The 19649-nt window shown below is 39.3% G+C and overlaps 1 protein-coding gene and 2 long non-coding RNA genes across 3 annotated transcripts; 1 reads left to right on the top strand and 2 right to left on the bottom strand.

Moving 5' to 3' along the window:
* Positions 1-2438: 2438 nt before the first annotated feature.
* On the bottom strand, positions 2439-5479 carry LOC115922923. The gene is made up of 4 exons (XR_004063679.1): positions 5200-5479; positions 3661-3754; positions 3089-3228; positions 2439-2538 (listed from the first exon to the last, which is right to left on the bottom strand). It is a non-coding gene; the product is annotated as an uncharacterized LOC115922923 (long non-coding RNA).
* A 352-nt stretch (positions 5480-5831) lies between these two features.
* LOC105440584 (histidine triad nucleotide-binding protein 3) lies at positions 5832-19228 on the top strand. The gene is made up of 5 exons (XM_030982667.1): positions 5832-6333; positions 16215-16332; positions 17611-17677; positions 18547-18673; positions 18941-19228. Exons 1-5 carry the CDS (start codon positions 6199-6201, stop codon positions 19034-19036), a joined length of 543 nt encoding a protein of 180 aa, XP_030838527.1. The 5' UTR covers positions 5832-6198; the 3' UTR covers positions 19037-19228.
* LOC115922922 lies at positions 9890-11468 on the bottom strand. Its single transcript, XR_004063678.1, has 2 exons — positions 11120-11468; positions 9890-10659 (listed from the first exon to the last, which is right to left on the bottom strand). It is a non-coding gene; the product is annotated as an uncharacterized LOC115922922 (long non-coding RNA).
* Positions 19229-19649: the final 421 nt, after the last annotated feature.

Raw genomic sequence — 19649 nt, 5'->3', positions numbered from 1 at the left:
GAAAAGCCCCCCCGCTTTCATCGAAAGGGTGTGTTAAAACGGTACTCCGCTCTCAACGCACCCTTTCGAGAAAAGGCCCCCCTCTTTTATCGAATGGGTGCGTTGAGCACACCACACCGCGCCGCACCGCACCGCACCCTTTCGATGAAAGCCGGTAAGAAGGCATCATAGAAAGGACAGGGCCAGCGTTAGCCTTTAAACAAGGCCACTTGTCTGATAGACGCCGAGCGACTAAAACGAGACTAATCGCGAAAACCCAAGTGAACGCGAGAGCGTTCCGTCCAGGCCCCCCAAGCTCCGCCATTTTGTCCGGATCCATTAGAAGCCAAAATAAGCCCCCTTGCATAATTCATGAGCCTTATGAATTATGCATTCTGTAGGATGCTCCCCGCGAAAAGTGTACTGTAATGGTGTTCACTACATGGTAAAAGACAATACGCGTATCAGCATAATCAGAGAGGTCAAATAATCTACTATACGGAATTATGGGTAATTTATTCATCACGCTGCGCGCTAGCAACGCAAGTGATTCAGCGAATCAGCGTGGATTATTCTGATGCGATCACCGTTAGGTGAAATACGCGCTCGAACTTGTATTATCGATCACCAGTAAAACAGCTGGTGTACCCAGGATGCATCGGGAAGTGGACCCTAAAGTTCCACTCGTTGTTGTGTTGTTTGAGTTTTAATGGCATGTATCATTCATTTATGAATATTTACGCCAACTAAGTAGCCTTTGAAAACATCATTACACCTCTACTTATTAATATTCCAGCATAAATTTTTCTGAAAATCTTTTTATTGTCCAAAAAATGATAATAACCATCCATTTTCACAGATCTCAGGCTTGCTAAGCTCCACCCCTCATACCCAGGATGCATCGCGATATGGGGGAGTGGCCTTAACTTCATTGAATAAAAAATACTGTGTCGATCTATTCCTTTTTTGGTCTATCAATAACTGGGTCTGTTTTTGTTTTATTAAATCAAACATGCTATAAGCCATATAACAACACATTCTCTGGCTATGATTTATACATTTTAAATATGCTAATGTATAAAGTTTCCTTATTTTAGACAAACAAATTATGTGGCAAAGTGGATGGTTTTTCTCCACCCACTCTCATCGTACCTTAATGATTCCCTTTCTCTCTCTCTCTCTCTCTCTGTCTTTCGTAAATTATCTTCTGCAACTAACGGTTTGTTGTCTTGACTGAACAACCCGTTGCAGTTCCTTTCTGTCTCACTTTCAGTCGTAGTTGTTATTACCACTCATTTACATTTACTCGTTATCAACTACGATCAACCATTCCATATTCACTCTATTACTGTCTACATTTCACTTGGATTATCTTCACTTTTCCTTTTTGCAGCCTTTGCAGGAGCTTTGAACATTTTTAATGTAGAGACCAGAGAGATCGGAAAATATGTTAATCATTTTATTCGAATTGAAAACGGAAAGTGAAACGTTGTTTTTCAACATCTTGACATATTTTTTGTTTAAAGACAATGGAATTTAACACTGGAAATTTTTAATTGGGGCCCCCCCCCCCTCCAAAAAAAAAAACAAACAAAAAAACCCAGAAGTGGTACCAGGGTTAGTTAGTTGGAGGCCCATGTCCTTTATAATTTTATTTTTAGGAATAGTTTTCTCTTTTTTATCAATTTGACATTGGTATACCGTTAATTTCACTGGGAAAACCACCCCCTTCCCATACACATCAATACTGCCATTACTTCTAGCAACAGTAATTGTATAATTCAAAACGTTTTCATTTTCTAAATCCTTCTAATATAAACATATAACAAATATAATATTGTTTACACTTTTGCAACCTGTTACATGGTTCATTTAGAAACAGCACCAGGAAGAGGATAACAAGCCCCCCCCCCCCCTGTTTTCTTAAGCTAGGAAGTATCAAAACATGATTCTATTAAAATTAGCAGTTTGGATACAACAGGCAATGATGATTAGCAGTTTCCATATTTAGTGCATTTAGAGGGTTGTCTTTCAAACCTTCTTACATACAATACTTGAAGCAGCAATAATGTAATAATCTACAAAACTTCAAATACAGAAGTCCATAGACTAAGGTAAATGAATTTCAACATGTGTACTTATAATTAAAATATCATTGATTGATTCAATCTTTGATATAGACTGATAGATCTTTATCACTGAAATTTCAAGGAAATTTCTTTCTGCCCAGCACTCAGTTTCATCCTATAAGATGGTAGTTGACATTGTTAAAATGTCATTAATGTTTATTCATTGATGATAAGTTATCTTTAATTATTTGAAAGTTGACAAGATGATAAATTCATTAGCTTTTTTTTGAAATGTGGTATTCTACAAACATATAATACAAATAATAAATAAATAGTATGTAAATATTCAAGTTTAAACCCATCTCTACTGTCCTTTTTCATTATATGAGGGGGCATCTTTAAGACGTAGTCCCATGTAGATGTCTTCTGCATTCATCGATGAAGTTGTAGGCTAGTTTTCAGAAGAAAGGGCTGTGATGATAACCCAAGTCTGTTGAATGGAAAAATGAAATAAGATACAGTGTATAAGAAAATAAACAACAACTAATAACATACACCCTGATACCTGCTCTGACAAAAAGAGGAAGGACTAATATTCACTTGGGGTTCTAGTGGGAAAACCGAAACTTTTTTTCCTACAAGACTAGTTACTGACCACATGTTAGATTATTTCTGATGATCTCATGAAGACAATAGGCCTGATGGAGCTTGGATCAGACAAGTATGAAATAAGTAATACTGGTACATGTACAATGTACTTGTAATGTAAACTCGTGGTCATAAATGAATAGTACTCGGTTTACATAAAATGACCAAACAACTTGGAACAGAGAATGTACAGGAAATAATGCTATTGAAACATACGTTATGTAGACTTATATTTCATGTATATTGACATTTTAGTTTTAATCTAAATCACAATTGTGATATTCAGTCAAGTATTCTTTTACAAGTCAATGGACAATGAAAAATATAATTGTCAGATCTATAACTTTCTGCATGATAAATGTATTCTACAATAGTTTATTGGGGGTACCTACATGGTATATTAGCACACTTGCTTGTATGAAGTGCAGTAGGCCCACATCTCTAGATATGATTCTGTCAATATGTGTTCTTTATTCCTCTCCTGGGTTTGTAATCAGCATGCTTTCATCATCCACTGTAGAGAAGCATCATCCTACATAAGAGAAAAGCAATGTAGGTACTTCAATTAAAAAGTGATAATAATAGATACATATCAACCATAATTCATCGTATAAACAGACTTTCGTTAATCTTATGTTGTGTTCTTCTTCATCTTCATTGCTCAAGAAGTGAATGGACCACTTACAAAAAAAAGTAATGAGGGGTCCTGTGTATACCCTACATGTATGATCATTATCATTATTATGTAGTGCTTTATTGAATGTGCATTAGACATCGTTCTTCTACACACAGGACCTCCTGTAAATAAGGACAAATCCCTTTGTAAACAAAGAAAGGGAAGAACTAGAATAAAATATTCCCTCCACTATACACACTTGAAACATACACTTAGTTCCATTTCCTTTTTAGTGAATTAATAGGTGGTGGTTTAATATTTGTGTGCTAAATATCCTGAAAATTTTACCTGCATGGGACTTTCAGCTTCTTCTTGCAAATATAAGAAATGTTGTAATGTCTACTCATCATTTAACTCCTTCCAGCTCTTCATCAGTTTCCATCTGTTGGAACAAAAAGAAAAGAAAATCAATACGACAATCAAGGCGTCCCTTTCTCCTTAACAAAATAAAAATAGATCTAGCATAAAAGCTATTTTTCATGTCATGGTTGGCCTTAATTTTAATATAGTGTGGAAATCAACATTCCAATTTAATGGACCACAGTACAAAGTAAAATCAAATGGAAGATTTAACTTGTGCCTCAAAAAGTGCTTTATATGGCCTATAAATAGGTAGAATTGGTTTATTAAGACGAGAAGAAGGGGACTTCATAAGTAAACATAATTGTGGACAAGGGGTCTTCTCTTACACAAACAAATAGATTTATCAACATGAACTGCACAATTCAGAGAAGAAAAAAATCTCTAATATAGTAAAAGTAATAACAGGAGTCAGAAGCGTACGCAGGGGGGGGGGGGTAAACCCCCCTACCTTCAGTTTTTTTTTTATGTGTATGTTTTTCTGGAAAACCCCCCCCCCCCCCCTTTTTTTTAGTGGTTTTTTTTTTTTAATACAAAAAAAAAATCCAAATGGATGACCAACCCCCCCCCCCCCCCATGCTTATTCAGTGGCTGGCTGAGTCGTTGCGAAATTTTTGGTCCGATTTCAAAATGTTAACCCCCCCCCCCCCCTCCCCCTTGAAAAAATCCTGCGTACGCCACTAATAGGGGTCTAGATCTAGATCTAGTAGTAAGGTCAAGGTCTAACAAGTTAGACTCTAAATGATAACTTGACAAGCATGCTGGACCCACACAAAATCTAATAAACAGATCCTAGTGACAGTGTTGATGTTTTTTGAATACTTTTTATTAATAAGTTCCAGGTTTACATCTAAATGAAATAGGATTTGGAGTTGTTTGATTATCAATGGTCACAGATAATTTTGGTCTAAATAAAGTTGACACGGATGCAACTGAGCGAACGGATGGCACTGATAAGTAAAGCCATCAGAGTCAACATCTATGATCTAACGTTAGGTCTAGAATCTACTTAAGATTTTAACAAGAATTAATCCACTTGGATTATCAAAAAAATCATGCTTCAGAGATTATTGTAAGGTGTAACGTTAAATCTAGATTTAAATTAAATCGATGATTGGTGAATTAGATTCATGATGACGATCAAATCTGAAATAAAACTTGATTAGAAAGTTTGATCTTGATGCAGATGAGCACCGAAATTCCCCGGGGTGGGCCTGCCGGAACGGCCGGGCCCCTAACTGGAGTACTAGGGTGAAATGATGGCAAACCGCAGTCAAACTACTTCATGACGATGAAAATCAAAGTTCAATTTCAAGAGCAATAATTTCCTAGTCTTTTCCCAAAAAATCTGTTGAGAACGGTCTCACAATGTAACGAAATTACCGTACATCACGAAGACTATTGCAGCTTTTTCAAAATTGATGACTAAATTCACTTAATCTACTCATATTTCAATCAATTACTCACCCATTCTCAATGAACTAAAATCTTCTCAGTTTGTGCGAGTAGCCTGCGTCGTGCATAAATCTGCATAATTAAAGTGACGCGCATGAGGTCAAATATATCATCCGGTTTCTTAAACGATACTATCGATAAAATACATATTCATGAGGCTCATATCCAATCAAAAAGCCGCCTCGGGTGCCATTTTGTCTTCAAATGATCCAAAAGAGGCGGAGCCTAATCCCATTCGTCTGCATGGTTTCCGCGCGTGCTGCTTTCCGTCTAGTAATTATATTTAAACGTCTTTGGTTCCGTCACTCGGTCGCGCGTTCACTCCGGGTATCTAGACTCATCTCAGCCGCTTAGAGTCACGAGGCCTTGTCAAAAGGCTAGGCCAGCGTGAGTTGGAACTGTGTGCGGATCGTGGTTTAATTTGAAATAATTTTTTGTTTTTATTTTTTTGTAGACTATGACTAATATTATATTAAAATGAGATTGGAAAAAGAAAGAAAGAAATAATAATTTTACCAAGACATTAAAAGAAAGAGATGCGATGAAATTGGCAACAATAGTCAAATTTGACTAATAGCCATTATAATACCAAACGAACAACAACAACAACATGAATCAGCTGTTCCCGATCGCGTCGCTTCCCGATCCCGGAGTTTTCAGTCTGAATTTCCCAATTTCCTTCTTTGAATCATTAATATACAGTCTACGATAACAGTCCTGAGGTTATAACAGGGTGGAGAGAGGAGGGTCAAGTTCAAATTGAGAGATAGACTCGGTTGAGACCGTGAGACGCAGTTGTGGCCGGGTCGAAACTTTCCACGTGGCAGTGACAGTTAAAAAAAAAAGTGTCTGTGCAGTGTTCTGACGATTCATCCCCCAGAAATTCCGGCGGATTCAACAACTGGCTGAGCTGTGTGAGCTGCGAAACAGCACCACCGGCCACTGCACCGGGCGTGATCGTGTTCGTGACTTTATTGCATTTTGATATAGCTGAGGAAACATTTGTATACCATGGATGAGGGTGAGGTGCACAGCAGATTGAGAAATGACTTCTTATCAAGCATTGGAGATCCTCATTTTAAAGATGGGTGTATTTTCTGCAAGATAGCTCAGGGGAAGGAGCCGAAAGCGAAAATTCTTTTTCAGGTTAGATTTTATTTTCTTCTTGACTTGACTTGAGACTTGAGTCTTGACTAGACTCTAGTCTAGTCGATTGCACTCGATGCATTAGTGGCCTAGACTATATGTGTACCACAAGAACCTCACGTCACAAGGCATCAGGAAAATGTTTACCGGTAGATCTAACTCCAGGGAGCTCCAACGCCTAGCCTTAACTTAAGGGCTCTCTCGAAATGTTTTTTTAATGATATTATTCGAGAGATATAATATTGAAGTAGACTTGGGAGCTACTTTATAGACACCATAACCAGACATGAAATACTCACTGGAAATGTATCAGGCAATCAGGCTTGACATCCTTAACTTCCAGTAAAGGTACGTCTGTTCGGTTGAGGTGTCGGTTGCATGAGAGAGAGAGTTCAGGTTGACTCTATTCCAGGGAAGCTTCCAATAGGAATAGCGCCCTCTAGTGGTGAGGGTGGCTATTGTAGACTGCTATGCTCTGCTACACTCGTAGTCTGCTAATGCAGTCTGCTTCGTGCTTGTAGTCTATATCAAAAACTACTACATTCCCCCCCGTTTTAAAGAACTCATCCCAGGGAGAACCTAAACCCCTCAACAACAAAAAACTTGGGTACCACAATCAGTGGCTGAAACCCGCTAAGACCGGCTTTTGCAACAGCCAGGTCCATCAATCACAACATACAAAATTTAAACAAAACAATGTTGTCCTCCGGAAAAAAAACCTGTTTTCCTTTCCTTTCCTTGAACAAAACCCTCCTCCCTTTGCCAACTTCAAAGGGCAACCCCATTATACATCCCATTATAAAAACATCACGCCCTCAAAGGGCAATTTCATTATAAACACAATATAATAGAAAACATCATGCCGATCCCCTTTCTTTGTACTGAAAAAAACAAACAAGGGTGATCCAAACAGTATAGTTTTTGTTTCTAAAAAAGGAAAATCAGAAGCAAACGAAATCAAAGGGTGACACGAGTGCCAGCAATGTGCAATTGATTTAAACCGATGTAGTTCAAATCAAATGGCCTCGATGAAACCATACCCAGTTTGCTAAATTTAAACAAATCATCAAAATATCCCAATAATCACAAACCGGGGTCACTAACCCCGACATCCCAGAGGGAATTGTTCAAGGAATACCCTGAAAGCCGAAAGAGAGGTCGCTTACCCCTACTTCCCAATGGGAACTGGTCAAGGAATACCTTGATAGCTAGAAAATGTGGAGTATACATCAACACCCCACTTAAAACATTACAGGGGTCAGTCACATCGACACCCCTCTCAAATACTTGCAGGGGTCTATCACATTGACACCCAACTCAAAACATTGCAGGGATACTTATCGTCATCCCCCTTAAGTCACTTGAAGAACGAGGAAACCCTGAACACAGGCATAAATATGGACCGTGCTAGATTTCTACAACAAGCAGCAGTGCTACATGTATACAGGGATAAGGACATGGAGCAGGAGGCTAACTTACAGCCAACTTTGACATGTCTATGGCAAAGTCCTTACTTTGCTATCCCAAGGAAAAGACTACTACAAGAAAGCTGCATGAGAAACTCTCCACAGAAAACTACCCTAATTACAAAAATGCCTGCCAAAAGGATGTATAATAAAACATAGAGTAAAACGCATACTCCAAATAACCTCATTCACCCCTTTGTCAAGATGATTACCGTAATGAATATGACCCGACATGATTAGCATGTAGGACAGGTTTCACTCCAACGGAGAGATCCACATACATGTAAGCATTTTGACAAATTGTACTAATTCCACAAAACTAGGATTAAACTAATATACATCCATACATTCTGAAGTACATGAAGATCATATCTCCAGTATGCATGGACTAAGGGAATGTTTATGTGCTTTCATGTAGATAACTTAGAAGTGGACATGGTAGCCATAAGAAGATATTTTTGTCTTAATCCTCTTACTAGATCACATAAATATCACAGGATTCCCAACTATCCTGGAAATCATGGAAAAATCCATACCATACCCCCACCATGTATAACAGATGGTACCAGGAACGATAAATTACTTTATCAGCTCGAAGATGAAATCACCCATAAGGTAATCCAGTATCCAAGAAGAAGTTTACACGGTGAGAGGGAATTACAGAACAGGAAAAAGCAACTACAGAATTAATATTGAGAAACTTGTCGTCATTAGCCTTTCCCTGAAATAGCAGGGAGGACCTCATCCATCCCTAACTCGTCAGACTTTACTACATCTGCTCCTCGACCAGGTACCTCTCGTCCGACCCTCGTCCGACCCACGGGGTCTTGGGCGGCAGGGTCTGTGAAATCCCTCGCGCCCCACCTAGAGCCTTGGCAATCTTCTCCAGGTTTTTCTCCAAGCCGGATATCCGGATATCCAAACTGGTAGACAAACCAGATATCTGGCTATCCAAACTTTTCACCAAACCAGACATCCGGTTATCAAAGCTCTTCGCTAAATCGGATATTCGCTTATCCGATCGTCCCTCCAACTCTGACATCCGGGTCTCAAGTCTGGACGGGGAAGGGGTGGAAGGAGTGCCCTGCGCCGGTCGCGGGGCAATGTCCACCCTTCGCACCTCGGGCCCTCTGACCTCGCCCGATTTGGTCGCCATCACTTTGGCCTGCCAGGTACGGCCGTACATGACCGTATGCGCGTGCTGGAACCAGCGGATTGCCTCCACTGCTTCCCCAACGTTAGAGAGGCGCTGATTAAGGGCATGACACCCAGCATCGCTGTCGATGCAGCCCTGACATAAACGCAATACCAGTTGCCGCCCCTTACAAAAATGTACCATGTAAAAACCATGGTTTCAGTACCATGGTTACCATGGTTCTCATGGTGGATGGTAATTTGGACAAAGAACCATGGTAACCATGGTACTGAAAACCATGGTAACACCGAAGTATGATAACCATGGTTCAGTGTTAACATGGTGTTCGGTACCATGGTTACCATGGTTCTCGGTACCATGGTTACCATGGTTCTCGGTACCATGGTTTTCGGTACCATGGTTCTCGGTACTATGGTTACCATGGTTCTTGGTACTATGACCATGGTTTTCGGTACCATGGTTCTTGGTACTATGACCATGGTTTTCGGTACCATGGTTCTCCCACACCTTTCGTTACCATTGTTCTCCTGTACCTAGGTTGCCATGGTACTTGTACTATAATGTTACTGCACGTACCCAGTCGCCTTTCCATTCTGCATGTAGCTTAATAAAAAAGAAAGCATTGATTACATTGCATGATTGATTTTTTGTTATCATTTACAAATCTACTACCTAAATTAAGCACTTTCAACACAGTATTCCTCATAATATCTGCCAGCCCTTGATCATTTAACTTTGAAAGAACATGCTGGTCTGCAAAGTAGACACAAAATGTCAGGAGCTGGCATGAAGTCCACTTTCAGCACAATTATCCATATTCTCAAGGTTCAGCCACTACTCTTTCATCTGTTAACAAAAGACATCACAATAATGTTGATCATTATTGTCAAATGATCATATGACGTATCAAACATCAAACAATGGAAACAATATGTTTACTTTTTTAAAGGCGTTTATTCAAACGAGCTAAAATCTATCTCGCGTAAAATATATAAAACGATTTACAGTCGAAAACTGAAGTCTATTTCTATAGCGAAAGACTGCCGCTTGTTACATTGCATATGACACTAACACTTTCAGCACACAGCAATATTATAAGTAAAGTGGTTAGTCTATTTCTATAGCGAAAGACTGCCGCTCATATTCAATAGTACAATTTACAAACTGTCCTTCCAGCGGAGATGCGAGATTCGTTGACGATGTCGTACTCGAATTTGGTTTGAAGAAACAATTGGTAGCTAGGCCTACTTCCTATGGTAGATCATAGATGACGTCGGGTAATCATCAGCCAAGAGTCTGCAATGTCGATCGGATGCGAAGTCCATGTTTGGCGATGGTGAAACTTGGTATAGAGTTCGACGTCGACGGTGATCGAAGACAGATCGAAAGTCGATAAATTCATCATTAGCCGGAGTCAGGATCAGACTTGGAAACGACGAAAAGCAAATCGAAGACGAAGAAGGTAAAGAGGAGGTTCTTACCTTCAATCAAAGTTCGACGTCGATGGTGTTCAAAGACAGAACAAAAGTCGATAATGCCAATGTCCAATTCATTATTAGAGTTCGCAACAAACTTCAAGTTTAAACGCCAAAACGGAGGTCAACGACGAAGAAATGGTGATGGTGGCGTTGATGTTTTGGTCAAGATGATAATAAAGAGCGACGTCGATATGGAAACTACTCATTTGTCATGTTGCGTATATATCTGTAATTTAAAAAAGACAATTTTGAATTAAATAAAAAAAACAAATATGAATATCAACAACTGTCAACATGAAATCACACATGCAGTCACAGAGCAGAGGCAGACATGACATCGATTAGCTTAATTCGTTAATTTGCTGGATTTTTATGCAGTATTCTATTTATTTTCTAAAAAGAATAAAACATTCAATCCTTCGAACAGTGACACTATATACTAACAGTAGAGTTAATGACAATGTGTATGTAAATGGACAAACTTTGCTTTGAAAGTTTGAATGATAAGCCCCATAAACCCATCAAAATACTACAACAAATAACGTACATGGGATCATACATGTTCAGTCTTAACTGTTATCCTGTCGAATGTATTTTAAGTCCCAGTTGACATCATAAATAACTATCTAGACATCGACTAGATCTATGTACATATTGTAAATAAAGTAGATGATTCTTAAACTTACCCATGCTGTTGTAGATTAGCCGGGAAAAACAGAATTCAGCATGATTTTGCAGATCTAAAACACCAAGATGAACACGAGGAATGAAGCTGGACTGTGAACAACAGTGCACGTACTATATTGCTGCATGTACACAGCATACACGTACACTGCACTAGCACTGCTTGTACAGCGATCCTTGGCACACACAATGGCTGCTCCTTGGTTGTGTAGCTGTAGCTGCATGCGCTGGTTGTGTGGGGTTGGGGCTTGTAGGTAATAGTCTTGACTTGTGCAGTCCTTCTTTATGATATTTCAAGCTGTTGCACAATTTCTACATTTACACACTATTGATAAATGGCCAAATGAAAAAATATATTTTTTGTAATCATAATTTTTTCTATCTTGTTCTTAATGATTCTAAATTTTTGTTTTAATGGTTCTTATATGTTTTGTTATTTGATTTCATGCGTCCGGTAAAATGATTTCATGCGTTCGGTAATTTGTTGTTGTTTTTGTTTAAAAAAATTGCAAACGATTCCTACCGAACGACTCATACTTGCACATTAATTGTATAATTAAATCAATCAGACAAACAAAACAAACACAACATATGGTACTGAACCATGGTTAGAACCATACAACTGCCAATTAAGTACCACAATGTACCATGTACAAATTCGGAAGTACCATGGTATACCATGGTACTTGTCATATAACCGTGGTAATACCATGGTTCTTGCATGGTAGTACCATGGTTAGAGACTAGTACCACAGGTACCATAGAGTACCATGGTACAAATTCGGAAGTACCATGGTATACGATGGTACTTGTCATATAACCATGGTAATACCATGGTTCTTTGATGGTAGTACCATGGTTAGAGACGAGTACCACAGGTACCACGGTGGTACCATGGTTTTACCATGGTTTTACCATGGTTACCATGGTACTTTTTTATAAGGGGCTGCACGTAAGTATCTGGGACCCCGGGAAATGCCCGGGATGCAAGCCGATGCAATTTGTCTGCCCATTCAGGCAAGGATTCCGTAAGACCCTGCTTAGCAGTGTTAAATTCAAGCAGGGTTGCCTCCGGAGGCTCCCGGTATCCAAACCGGCCCTCCAGCTGGCGTACTACCCCGAAATAACCCATATCGGGGTCCCGCTCCTGAATCCTATCGAAAAACTCGCTTGCCTGACCGTCCAGACACCAGCACAACTGGTTTAGGCGTTGTGGATAATCCCACTCGCAGGCATCCGCAAATGCGGAGAATTTTCGGAAGAACGCGCGCCAATTCCCACGCCCGTCGAATCCGATCGATTTGGGGAGTGGCTGATAAGAAGCCCTCCCTTGGTTGCGTCCCCAATCTCCCTCCCCTCTAGACAAAGACGGTCGGGGGAATGCATCGCCCATTTCCGGGGGCAGGGTTGGAAAAGTCCGGGCCGGCCCTGGTAGGGAAGTATCTTCCCCACCTTCATATCTCCACGAATTCGCGCGGGAAAACCCGCCCGACTCTCTCACCGGGGGAGGATAACTGTCATGGGGATAAACCTGTGCCCCAAGACTTCTTCCTCCGGATTCTCCGGATCCTCTCCCCCGGAGCGTGCTACTCCAAAAATCGCCCGTTTGGAATATTGCCCTAGATGGCATCCTGGGGGACTCTCCCCCATAATCCAAACGCGATCGGAAGTCAAACCAGCCTTGCAGATTGCCTACATCCGCAAACATAGCAGAGGACTCCAACAGCTCAGGAGTAATCCCCCCATGCTTTTCCCGGAGTTCTAAAATACGCCCCGCTCGAACAGGACTTACCCCGGGCATGGCCAGCAACTCCTCAAACGTACAACTATTAATAGGGACCTTCTCCATATCCCCACAGTGCTAGGTTAAATCCTTCAACAATAGGACAAAACCTACAACAATAAAATAAATCCCAGAACATTAATTGATCTATTCAGCAATTATAAACACCCTACAACCGCAGGTGAATAATTGAAGTTATTGAACAGAACAATATACCAGGATATATAACCACCAATAGAATAAATCCCAAAATAGTAATTAAACTACCCAACAATTATTAATACCCATACAAGCACAGGTAAATAATTGGATAGAATACACTAGGATATTTTAGCACCAATAAAATATATCCCAGAAGATTAATTAGACTACCCAACAATTATTAATACCCATACAACCACAGGTAAATAATTGGATAGAACACATTAGGATATTCACAAGCGCCCTAACCAATGCAATACACCAGAGACGGGGTAAGATATACCCACCCCGGCACTGACTGTAATAAACCCAATGTCCTACTAAATTTAATCCCTAATACTAGTATTAAACTCTAAGTCTATAATTATTCTTATATTCTAAAACCGTTCCTAAATATGAGAAATAACAAATACTATAATTGTATCTGTATAATGCAATAGATGCCCTAATCCTCCAACACTACAACTGCCCCACCTCCGCACCGCCAAGACTCACGACTACCCTGGGATAAAACTCCCAGAGCCAAGTCCTCACCCACGGTCACAAAAGTGCTATCTGTTTATCTGGTATCTTCTGTTTCCCGGAAAACACCCCTACAACAGAGTTAAAACCGAACAGTCAACCAAGATAAACAAACAATCGAAAGCAATTCCAGCTATAGATTCACCAGAACAACATCACAATACAGATTCCAACCAAAGCAAGTTATCTAATAAAATACAAGTAACCTAACCTAGTTAGTAGAGGTCTAGAGTCTAGCCTCTAGGTTCTATTCAATTCGCGAAGGGAATTATAAATACAACTCCCTCCACCAACTAAACAAACCAACAAATCTGAAATATTTGCCCTAAACTAACCTAAGGAGTAAGGATTGCTAAGAACTATTTAATAATTGGAAATTGTTTACACCCTACAATTTGATTAAGTTATTTTATATAATAATTAATAGAATCAACTTAACCAATCCTGCGAAGGAGACTAGAATCCCCTTCACAAGAGCAGGACTGGGAGCAGCTAGCTAGCAGAAGCTAGCTAGCAGAACCCCCACGATATCCACTCAATCTATATTTATTCTCAATAAGCTTTACGCCTCTGAAAACAAATTAAACAAATCCAAAAAGCTTATGTTCCACAAATAATCACTAGCTTTATTTGTCTCCTATTCCCCCTTTATTTTTAATTATTTAATAATTGGCTAAAACACAGCTCCTGGCCCCTACCACCAAGCGGGTAGGTGGGCCTAGACGGAACTGCTGGTAACACGAGCACTCACACACGTATACAGCCAGTCCACGTATCAAAAAACAAACGAAGGAAAAGCCCGACAAAATCGGGATAGAGGAGAAAAAGCAATGATTAAAAGGCAAAAGCAACGGATTTCCTACCTTACAATCCACGAGAATCCCACCTCTCACAACTCCAAAAGTACTTGTAAGTTGAAGGAGTTTACGATTTTGCAGGAGCAAGACTTTTGTTTGTTGTTAACAGTCGAGTCAAAAAATAGATCGCAACGCTCACGCACCCAGCTATCCTCCGCTGTTTCCGAGAAATCTCAAACTCTCGCACGTGTTCAGAAATTGAAACTTCTCAACACGTGAGCGAATGGGGACGTACTCCGGAGGATCTGGGTGGGCGAAATTCCGCCGCCCTGATTGGTCTATCCCCTCCAGCGAACGTGTGCGAACCTTGAATTCCATTCTCCTCAAGATTCACGCTCGGGGGGATATGAATGGAAAAACATAACCCAGCCTGGGGATATATATACAACCATCCCCCCTCGGTTATTCCTGGAATGTTTCCCACATTCCATCATCCATTGTTCTACAGATCACATTAATTCACGCCATTCAATAACAATGCTTCCATAAACATTCAACATGGCTGACCATCTCATCCTGTTTAAGCCAACAGGCTGATAATGATATACCATCATTCCATCACACCCAACATTAAAAATACATAAAACAGGACATTCACCACACTAGCCACAAATAACATAACACATCCACTCCCGGGATATAAAACACCGTATTTCACTGCAGCCATCCGGCCATGGGCCTACCCAGCCCCCACCGAACCTGTCAGCCCTTCACGGCGCTCGCTCCCGTAAAGGCACAGAAAGTTTAAAATTCACCACTTTAAAACAAATGGTCGGCCGGAACTACGGGCAGGCAACGCCCACCACCCCCAACCGGAAAATTTGTTTCCACTAGGAAACTAGCGAGCATAACCCCGCACAGCTCCAAAGCGCAACTCGGCAAATTTAGGTCCACGCCCCGTTTTGACAAAATAAATTGACAAAACAACACAACAAGTTACCCCAAAACGGTGCATTTCGAGGTCCTAAAAGTCCGTGACGCCAATGAAGTAGACTTGGGAGCTACTTTATAGACACCATAACCAGACATGAAATACTCACTGGAAATGTATCAGGCAATCAGGCTTGACATCCTTAACTTCCAGTAAAGGTACGTCTGTTCGGTTGAGGTGTCGGTTGCATGAGAGAGAGAGTTCAGGTTGACTCTATTCCAGGGAAGCTTCCAATAGGAATAGCGCCCTCTAGTGGTGAGGGTGGCTATTGTAGACTGCTATGCTCTGCTACACTCGTAGTCTGCTAATGCAGTCTGCTTCGTGCTTGTAGTCTATATCAAAAACTACTACAATATCATTAAAAAAACATTTCGAGAGAGCCCTTAAGGCTATCCAACGCCAACACCGACATAATGTAGGTCTAGACTATGAGTATGAGTATGACCATGATCATGACTGAAATAAATTGGGGAAAATTTTGTAAACATTTTAATTTTTATATTATATACTAAAAAAACAGATTTTTGAAAGCAACATTGTCTGACTCGGAGATGTACAATGTACATGTAACAATAACATGAAAACTATGATGTCATAAGTTTTAGTCTGTCGACTCTGTCCATCTCTATGTTTTTCATTGTCCAATAAAACTGTGTTATTAAAAATAATACTTAATAGAAGAAGATACATTGTAAGTACATGATAGTATGCACTTTCTCTACTACTATATTTTCCCTTAATTATTCTCTCAAAATAACACTGTTTTTGCCATTCTTTAACTTCATGTTTTATTCCCCCCCTAGAATGAAGCTGCTTGTGTGTTTCATGACATCAGACCATCTACCAAAGAGCATCTTCTCATCATCCCAAAGTCGCATCACGGCAATGTCAAATCTCTTGATAAATGCCAAATTCCTCTTGGTAAGAGCTCTGTGAATCTTTTATTTTTGTACAATGTTGCAGATATTATTGAATTTCAAACATGGATTGTGAAGGCAGTGAGGGTAGATTTCATTGAACAGTGTTCCCTTACAGATGAACTATGAAAAGAGGAGTTGATATTATGAAATCTTTGTCTTTGTTTTTATTACACATTAAATCAAATACTTTTAAGATATGAGAATGATTCGTTATTGTTCATTATTTTATATAATTAATTACAAAAATTGATAAGCCTTACATTTATTTGAAGACAGTTACTCCATTTTCTAAGTCATTTATGTAGTTATCTTATTTTGTGTTCTCTGCTAGAGCTGTTAAAATCATGACAATTGTTTTACCTGTATCAAGAATTATTAAAGGCTCGACTTATTTTCCAACAATGTTACGATTCTCTCTACTTTCATAGTGATGTATCCAAAAAGTCAACTAATCATGATCATCCATATGTAGATGAAGTCATTCACTTTTCAAATATATATCATCAATTGGGGGATTCTTTCATTTTGAAGTTGGAATTGTACTATTGTTCATTGGATTCTGGCAAAAAGATGGAAGTATAAAGGTTGCAGTTTACTGAATTTCTATTAGTATGCTTACCGATATATTTGTGCTTTTTTTCTTCAAATGTTCAAAGAATCATTGTATCTTGTCAAGATGCACAATGCATTTAACCGTTTTTTAAACATGATTGAACAAATATTTTCATGAGTGATTGCATTTTTAAGGGTGTTTTTGTGATGATCATTCTAGACTGGCTAGATCAAGGTTCTACCTATTGCATGACACCATGGTGCAAGTGACAAGTAGAGGAGGTACTTCACAAATATGTACCAAGGGGAAATTAGCCACCCCCCCCCCCCCTCCCCCTCCGAACAAGAGTAATAAATGGTTTAATACATACTTTCAACCTACATTATTACTACATGTATAATTCTCTTAAAATGTCTCCCCCGTCCCCTTCCATTCTCCCATTTGATGCCGCAAGAGTATTTTCACTTTTTTTTGTTTTGAAATGGTCTTTTTGTTATTGTTGTTAGTCACTTCAAGGGTACATTGATACATTTGACAATTGATTCACACACCAGTGAAAATGAACATTTGATTACATAATGCAGTGAACATTATACTACAGGTGTACATAATAGTATTTTCACTTAGTTTGGACCAAGGGGTAAACACATGTTTGATGAGAAGCCTGAGGGGTCTTCAAAAAACAAAACAAAATGAAACTTCTTGTTGTTGTTTCCCATCCCACAGTGCAATACTTATATCAAGTTGGAGAGGCAGTCCTGGAGGCACGAGGGGGAAACATAGCAGATGCAAGGTAATTATTGAGCTGACACGAGCTTGCTCCAAATCAATTGATCAACTTAACTAGTGAACATAGCCAAACTTGCCACCATATGCCTGACAAATTCTGAAAAGTTAAAGCTTTGAATAAGATACCATTAATTATATGAGGTTCAAAATGATGTACATGTACTTAACAGAAAAATTAATAATGTGTCAAGTGGTATAGTACTAAAAAACAAATAAAGTCTTTTGAACATCAAGTTAAGGTAAAGGTGAGTTCTGTAAAAAAAAAAAAAAAAAAATGAATGCTCACAGAATCAAACAAAACTTACATGGAATGTTCACGATTACAAATAAATGTCATTTGCTGAACAATTTTGGTAGAAAATGTATACTGGCTGAGTAATGAGCATAGAAAGATTAGGAAATCAAGGTTAGTAGCCCTGACACCATTTGTGTAGTCCCCATATACATGTACATCTGTCTGTGTACAGTGCTTATTACTTTTCCAAGACTGGGCTAGATAGTTAGTTTATTGGTTTCCGCAATATCTTATTTTACAAAGAGTGTAACAACCTTTATCTTTAATAGGAAAATGAAATAGCACAATCTTTTTATGGAAATGTCCCCCACAAATTTGAACAGAAATATTTCAACTGATTTACATAGAGTATCATAAGAATGCATTATGACACTATGGAAAGTCACAATGTACTCAACATGAACTGAAAGACTCTGGGTTGCTTTCTACTTGAAGAGGTGTACACAGCCAGAGACTGCCAAGGTTAGGCTTATCTCAAGGCTTTATGTCATTTTTTTCATTGTTAATCTGTGTCTGCAGGCATGTGAAGTGTTGTTTATGATTCTTATTCATTTTGTGTTGTTGTGGTTGTTGAATAGGGTGGGATTCCATTGGCCACCATTCAATACAATAGATCATCTGCATCTTCATGTGGTCTACCCAACAAGTGAAATGAACCTGCTTGGAAAAATCATGAATAGGCCAAACTCCTTCTGGTTTGTAACGGTGAGTTATTTGAAGGTTTCTGATTTGATTTGATTCCACATCGAGTTGTCAAAGAAGTTAAGATGAAAGAGGAGGAGTAGGGGGAGGGGGAGGGGGAGGAGGAGGAGGAGGAGGAGGAGGAGGAGGAGGAGGGGGGGGGGAGGAGGAGGAGGGGGAGGGGGAGGAGGAGGGGAGGGGAGGGGGAGGGGGAGGTACAGTATACATACAGTATATTACATGTATTTTTAAAACTGAATTCATCCTTTGTGTTCTTTTCTTTTTTCTTAGTATGAATGGGCACTCAACTGGTTACAGAAGAAGAAAGAGACTCCTCAAGAGACTCCACAAGAGAGCCAAACAGAAATATCTGAGTTACAAGAATAGGAGAGCAGACGCCCTTAACCCAAAGATGAACGGTACTGCCAAAGGTCTGAATGAATCACTATTGGTTCAAGTTGGCATCAATTATATTGTTGTGTGCATGAAGGAAATCATGAACACAAGAGTACTCCAGAATTCTTTGGTTCTAAACTGTTCTATTTTAGATTGCTTGAGAAATAATTGTACAATTCGTCCCTATTTTCACGAAGTGACGGTAGTGAATGAAAATCGCATTCAATTTTTGCGTGCGGATTTTCCTCACTACCGTCACTTCGTGAAAACAGGAACGAATTGTCTATTTGGAGAAAAAAATTGACATAGTGAACTCTGTTGCAAAGATGTACAGTGGAGTGAAAACAACAACAACAAAGAATGGTCTAACTTAATTGTGCTTTCCTTAAAGGACAAGTCCACTCGAAAAATAACTTACTTTCAATAAAAGCAGAAAAATCAGACAAACCAATCAAAAAAAGTTTTAGCAAAATCCAATAACTAATAAGAAAGATGTGAATTTTTGAAAAAGTATGTAAAACTATGGAACAATGAGAATCACAACACAAATTGCAAAGATGGTTTTCAGTTTGTGACGTCATGTCCTCACAACTTATCAATTGCT

Source organism: Strongylocentrotus purpuratus, unplaced genomic scaffold, assembly GCF_000002235.5.
Source record: "Strongylocentrotus purpuratus isolate Spur 01 unplaced genomic scaffold, Spur_5.0 spur5_scaffold_13, whole genome shotgun sequence".
In the NCBI taxonomy this organism is placed as follows: domain Eukaryota; kingdom Metazoa; phylum Echinodermata; class Echinoidea; order Camarodonta; family Strongylocentrotidae; genus Strongylocentrotus; species Strongylocentrotus purpuratus.
The sequence above is the reverse complement of the archived record's forward strand: the minus strand, read 5'-3'. Positions and strand labels throughout refer to the sequence as shown.